Source organism: Semicossyphus pulcher, unplaced genomic scaffold, assembly GCF_022749685.1.
Source record: "Semicossyphus pulcher isolate SPU_LCO1_2020_fin unplaced genomic scaffold, fSemPul1.0.p SCAF_2, whole genome shotgun sequence".
Classification (NCBI taxonomy): domain Eukaryota; kingdom Metazoa; phylum Chordata; class Actinopteri; order Labriformes; family Labridae; genus Semicossyphus; species Semicossyphus pulcher.
Window position 1 is genome coordinate 2825001 of NW_027211693.1, and position 7313 is coordinate 2832313.

The 7313-nt window shown below is 41.5% G+C and overlaps 1 protein-coding gene across 1 annotated transcript in view; it reads right to left on the reverse strand.

Moving 5' to 3' along the window:
- The window catches only part of rnf130 (ring finger protein 130), an 18636-nt gene extending 14271 nt beyond the window's left edge, over positions 1 to 4365 (reverse strand). The window contains exons 1-2 of the mRNA XM_069670576.1: positions 4022 to 4365; positions 1052 to 1343 (exon numbers count right to left, since the gene is read on the reverse strand). Coding sequence (XP_069526677.1) covers positions 1052 to 1313 — 262 coding nt within the window. The 5' untranslated portion in view covers positions 1314 to 1343; positions 4022 to 4365. The remainder of the gene's footprint in view (positions 1 to 1051; positions 1344 to 4021) is intronic.
- Between the last annotated feature and the right edge of the window lie 2948 nt (positions 4366 to 7313).

Genomic DNA, 7313 nt, shown 5'->3' on the forward strand with positions numbered 1-7313 from the left:
TCGACAGTCACCTGACGACGGTTTACCCGTCTCTCCCAGAGGACGTATCGTCGTCAGAGGACAGAGCAGAGACTCTCTGCACTGTGTTTGTGTGTGTGGTGTATCTCACAGTTCAGTTCAGTGTGTGTATATGTGTGTATGTCTGTGTATGTATGTGTGTATGTCTGTGTGTGTGTGTGTGTGTGTGTGTGTGTGTGCAGACAGTGGAGCGTCCAGCAGCTGCAGTGTCCTTTAACGTCTGACTGTAACCCGACACCTCAGAGACGACCTTCATCCTCCTGAACGCAGCACGAAAAACTCTGCAGTGCCACAGTACTACAACCTTTATATACGACATATATAGTACACACAGGACACAAAGCACACACAGGACATTGGTCAGAGTGAGGTCATGACGCGACAGTGTGGGATGTGACATCACATCAGTTATTTTATTTAAATGACCAGAAAACAAAAACGTAAACATCAGGATAAAACATCAGAGTGAGACCTCTCCCCTCTGTGTTTCTGAAACTCATTCTGATCTTTGAAGGCCGACTTCTGATCAGCTGATCTGAGAGAAAATGAACGTGAGTCAGGATGAACAGAGAGGAGAGATCATGTTCAGACCTGCACACACGCACACACACTGACTCACACACTGACTCACACTGATGTTTTCTCCCTTTGGTTCTGTGTTGTCCACGCCATGCAGACGGTCCCTGAATGCCTCACAGAAACCAGCCAGTTGTTTTTAACCAGAACATTTAACATTCACTCAAACTGACCAACTTCAACAAACTCTTCTATCAGCATCAGGAGTCTCAGGTTTTACCTGAAAGACTAAGACTTCATCACAGTTTAATATAAAACATTTAAACATTTACAGCCAACTGCTTTCTACCTTCAGCAGGTACACCAGGTGTGTTTCAGAGAGGAGACTTTGAGGTTAAACCTGAATGAAGTCACTAAACGGTTTGTAAAGTTACAGTCTGACTTTCTGCAGCTCTGAGACAAACTGAACAAGAGAAACTCCTCAGCACGGACCTCAGGTGTGCTGTGATGTCATTACCTCCATGATGCGGTGCAGGTGCGATGACAATGCCCCGGGTGTCCACTTTGGGGGAGTTCTGTCCATACGTCCCCTCGTCGCTGCTCATCATGTGGACGGTGTTTCCTCGTCCGTCCAGCACCGTGGCATTCACTGTGGCGCAGATGTATTCCTCCAACGGCGAGTTCCTGTCAGAGCGACCCGCCAGCCCTGAGCGAGACAGAATGAGAACCAGGACCAGGACCGGGGGCACGGGGGGACGGCTCCACCTCAGGGACGGCATGTCGTCCTCTCAGTCCTCCTTACATCCAAACTGTCAAGACAAAAGAGACTTCAGACCAGAACAACAACATCCTTTGACCCTGAGGACAGAAGGGTCCAACCTTTTATTATTCCTCTGACATTAAGAAAAAGCCACATCATTAATCTCACCTGCTTTCTGTTGACAAAACGATGATGATGGCAGCATTAAAAGTGTATTCACTAATGTACGTAGTGTATATAACAACAGTAATGTGTGTAGTGTATATAATAACAGAACAATTAAAGTGTGGAAGTAAGAGAACCATCTAGAAAGAGGGTAATCCAAACTGAGTAAGTCTACATGTGATGTGCTTCTCACAGAAATCATTGATATACGTGATTAATTAATTACAAAGCCTGTAATTCATGAGATGATTTTTTTTTATCTCATTGAAAACGGTTTTGCTGTACTCAGTACAAGTTTTTGGAGTTCGCCCTCGCTCCTTGTTCCAAAAACTGACCTGACCCAGCGGTTTTGTAATGATTACCCTAAGGTTAATGCACTCACAAAACCGGATTCTTTCCCGCTTCCCCGCATGGACGACTGTGTGGACCGTGTAGGGGCGGCAAAATTTGTTATGAAACTAGACCTTCTAAAAGGTTACTGGCAGGTCCCTCTCACACCATGCGCCTCAGAAATCTTGCAATACACCGTCATGTTGTTCAGTTTAAGAAATGCAGTTGATTAGGTTACAAAGTGCTTTACAAAACATAAAAGCCCAACCATAAAATGCATAACAATGAAGGAATAAAACAGGAAACACAATAAGACATGAAGTCAGCGAATAAAAGAGGAACAACTTAAAACCAATGATTGAGTAAAAAGGCAATAAATTCATAAATAAAACATCCAGAATAAAACCTAAAAAAGAAAAGTTACAAGAAAGCCTTTCGATAAAAATATGTCTTCAATAGTGATTTAAAAGATGATACTGCCGTAGCAAGTCGGTGTTCCTCAGGCAGGTCATTCCACAGCCGCAGAGCCCATATGCTCGGTCTCCTTTAGTTTTTTAGTGCAAGGTGGGAACGTTAAGGAGGTTCCTGTCTGAGGATCTCAGGCTGTGCACTGGTTGGTAAGGGGATATATAGTTAAAATATTCTGGGGCCAGGCCATGCAGTGCTTTAAAAGTAATAAGTAAAACCTTAAAATCAATCCTAAAAGCAATGGGCAGCCAGTGTAAGGCCATTAAAACAGGTGTACTGTCCCTTTTCTTAGGTTTTGTTAAAAGTCTTGCTGCTGAATTTTGCACAATTTGGAGTCTATTGAGTGATTTCTGATTTATACCTGTTAAAAGACCATTACAGTAATCCAATCTTGAGGAGATGAAAGCATGAATAATAGTTTGTGTGTCATTAAAAGTCAGCATTGATCTTATCCTTGCAATATTTCTGAGATGGCAGTAACATGACTGGATAACTTTGTATGTTTCTCAAAAGTGAGGTTGCTGTCGAAGGTAACACCCAGGTTTCTAACATTTTGTTTTACATTAAGCGCTAGGGGACCAAGGGAGGACTGGATGACAGGGTGAAACTTATCTGGTACAATAATCAGAATCTCCGTTTTTCAGGGTTTAAATTTGCTGACATCCATTTTCTTAATATCTGTGAGACAAGTTATAAGATTTGAGAGTTTTGGACTGGTGCTTGGGTTTACTGGGAGATAAAGCTGTGTGTGTCATCAGCGTAGCAGTGAAATGAAACATTAAGTCTTGGTATAATGTGGTCGAGTGGTAGCATATATAGAGAAACTAAAATCAGTCCCAGTATTGACCTGTGAGGGACTTCACAATTTACTGAGGAGTGAGGAGTAAACAATAACAGTAACGTATGTAGTGTATATTATAACAGTAATGTACTGTATGTAGTGTATATAATAATAGTAATGTATGTAGTGTATATAATAATAGTAATGTACTGTATGTAGTGTATATAATAATAGTAATGTATGTAGTGTATATAATAATAGTAATGTACTGTATGTAGTGTATATAATAATAGTAATGTATGTAGTGTATATAATAATAGTAATGTACTGTATGTAGTGTATATAATAACAGTAATGTATGTAGTGTATATAATAATAGTAATGTACTGTATGTAGTGTATATAATAACAGTAATGTGCACAGAGTAAATAATAACACTAATGTACGTAGTGTATATAATAATAGTCATATACTGTATGTAGTGTATATAATAACAGTAATGTGCATAGAGTAAATAATAACACTAATGTACGTAGTGTATATAATAATAGTAATGTACGTAGTGTATATAATAATAGTAATGTACTGTATGTAGTGTATATAATAACAGTAATGTGCACAGAGTAAATAATAACACTAATGTACGTAGTGTATATAATAATAGTAATGTACGTAGTGTATATAATAATAGTCATATACTGTATGTAGTGTATATAATAACAGTAATGTATGTAGTGTATATAATAACAGTAATGTACGTTGAGTATATAATAACAGTAATGTACGTAGTGTATATAATAACAGTTATGTATGTTGAGTATATAATAACAAATGTATGTAGTGTAAATAATAACACGTATATAATCACACTAATGTATGTTGTTTAAATAATGACAGTCTCTGTCTGTCCTCCATCTGTTCTCTGTATGTCTTAATGTCCTCTTGGATCCTGAATGTTTAATAATGGGTTTCTGTCTCCTCACCTCTAAATGTTTCGCCTGATGTGTTCTTCGTGTATTTTTTAAGTCTTCTTCGTGTGTCTGACAGTCTTCCACAGTTCTTCTTCGTGTCCCAGCATGTGTTTCTTGTCCTCTGTGTGTCAGATCATGGAGCATCGTCACCAGGCCAACATCTGGACCCTCACAGCGCCGTGTCCTCTGTGCTGATCCTCCGCTGGTTCAGAGTCTCTCCATTCAGAACTCCCTTTTACAAACGCTCATTTTTAGCCGCAGAGGTGGATGCAGAACCGACTCGGTGTTTAACGCCGTTTAGAAGCTCCTCTTTATTCCGCTTTGTCTCACCGTCTGCAGGCGGACAGACAAGCAGGCTCCCGGTCCCCCCCCCCCCCCCCCCCGCCGCCTCTGCTCTGCCCCCGCCTTCTCCCCCGCTATGACCCGCCTTAAGTCCGGCGGGGCTCGGTGGATTTGTGTCCGGTGGATCCCGGTGTTGTTAGGTGCTTTAATCCGGTTTTGTTCCCGCTGTTGTTGGACGGTGCAGAAACCTGAGCACCGTCTCTCCGTCTCTCTCAGTTGTTGCTGCACCGCGCATGCGCAGAGCAAAGGCACGGGGACGCGGCAGACAAGGCGCGTGTGCAATACCTTCATGTGTTCTGGTACCTGAGATTTGGATTAGCTATCGCGATACCTGCTGTCCCCCTTTTCAATTAACATCAATTATCACAGTAATAATAACAATAATAATAAAGCTTTATTAATTACAACTGTAAACTTTAAATCAGTGGATTTGAAACAACCATTGATGATCAAAGTACCTTTAACAATCATACACAAGACTACACACACCAAAGAACCTCCTCCAGGAACAACAACAGCCCTTATACATATAAACATATAAATATATAAACAGCACAGGTAAATCTTTTGTTATATGTGACAGATGTGCCATGTCATGTGTCTTGTAAGGTCCTGGATATACAGTATATATATATATATATATATATATATATATATATATATGTACACAGTATATACATACATATATACAGTACTGTGCTAAAGTTTTAGGCAGGTGTGAAAAAATGCTGTAAACTAAGAATGCTTTCAAAAATATAAATAATAATTGTTTATTTTTCTGTATGCTTTATTTACAAAACGATCAGTGAGCGAACAAAAGAAAAATCTAAATCAAATCAGTATCTGGTGTTACTACGCTTTGCTTTCAAACCAGCATCAATTCTTACAGGTACACCTGCACACAGTCAGGGATGTTGTAGGATTATAGTCAGGTGTATGATCAACCAATGATACCAGACAGGTGCTAACGATCATCAGTGTCACATGTAGGTTGAAACACAGTCATTAAGTGAAACAGAAACAGCTGTGTAGGATTCTTAAAACTAAGGTGAGGCTGTGGAAGACAGTTTCATGTCACAGGTCAGACACCATGGCAAGACTGAGCACAGCAACAAGACACAAGGTAGTTATACTGCATCAGCAAGGTCTCTCCCAGACAAAGATTTCAAAGCACACTGGGGTTTCAAGATGTGCTGTTCAAGCTCTTTGGAAGAAGCACAAAGAAACGGGCGACGTTGAGGATCGTAGATGCAGTGGTCGGCCGAGGAAACTTAGTGCAGCAGATGAAAAACACATCGAGCTTATTTCCCTTCCAAATGGGAAGATGTCCAGCAGAGCCATCAGCTCAGAACTGGCAGAAACCAGTGGGACCCAGGTACACCCATCTACTGTCCGGAGAAGGCTGGCCACAAGTGGTCTTCATGGAAGAGCTGCAGCCTAAAAGCCTCCGACATGGAAACAAGGCCAAGCCACTCAACGATGCACAGAAACATAGGAACTGGGCTGCAGAGAAATGGCAGCAGGTGCTCTAGACTGATGAGTCAGAATGTGAAATATTTGGCTGCAGCAGAAGGCAGTTTGTTCGCCGAAGGGCTGGAGAGCGCTACGATAATGAGTGTCTGCAGGCAACAGTGAAGCATGCTGGAGGTTCCTTGCAAGTTTGGGGCTGCATTTCTGCAAATGGAGTTGGAGATTTGGTCAGGATTAATGGTGTCCTCAATGCTGAGAAATACAGGCAGATACTTATCCATCATGCAATACCATCAGGGAGGCGTATGATTGGCCCCACATGTATTCTGCAGCAGGACAACGACCCCAAACATGCAGCCAGTGTCATTAAGAACTATCTTCAGCGTGAAGAAGAACAAGAAGTCCTGGAAGTGATGGTATGGCCCCCACAGAGCCCTGATCTCAACATCATGGAGTCTGTCTGGGATTACATGAAGAGACAGAAGGATCTGAGGAAGCCTACATCCACAGAAGATCTGTGGTTAGTTCTCCAACATGTTTGGAACAACCTACCAGCCGAGTTCCTTCAGAAACTGTGTGCAAGTGTACCGAGAAGAACTGATGCTGTTTAGAAGGCAAAGGGTGGTCCCACCAAATATTGATCTGATTTAGATTTCTCTTCTGTTCATTCACTGCATTTTGTTCATTGATGGAAATAAACTATGAACACTTCCATTTCTGAAAGCATTCTGAGTTTACAGCATTTTGTCACACCTGCCTAAAACGTTTGCACAGTCCTGTATGTTGTTGTTGTATGTATGTGTATATATACGTATATACATATACTGTATATGTATATACATTATATTTGCACTGTCTGATCCGACAGCTGCAGAAAAAACAGAGTTTAAACTGTCCGACAGGAAACCTGTTTATCTGACAGGAAGTGAGAGAGACAGAGAGAGAGAGAGAGAAAGACGAAGTCGCTCACATCCTCACACTTTCCCATTTTTCCAGCTTCCAACATCAACTCCAGGACAGAATGTTCACTTGCTGTCTAACATATCCCACCCACTGACAGGGGCTACTGAAACGAGATAAGCAATGTTATTCACCTCACCTTTCAGTGGTCATAATGTTATGGCTGATCTGTTTATTTTAGCTGTATTTGTGTCCTCACTTCACAGGTCCTGACACTGGTCCTCACAAAGATAGACATACAAGACTCTCTCTCTGTCTCCCACAAACACACACACACACACATCTGGATTCCATCGGCAGGCGAGTCACCTCCGGCAGCTCTGAGATCAGACTAACAGACTGCTCAGCCTCACAGCACAGATACTACTGCTACTACTACTAGTACTACTGCTGTAGCACAGAGTACTGCTGCTGTACTGTAAAACCACAGGACTGTAGAGGAACAGGAAGAGAGCTGCTGCAGAGAGAAACAGAAAACAGAGAAACTGTTTTAAAACAAGAGAAGAAGAATTGAATAAGAAAAGAAGACGAG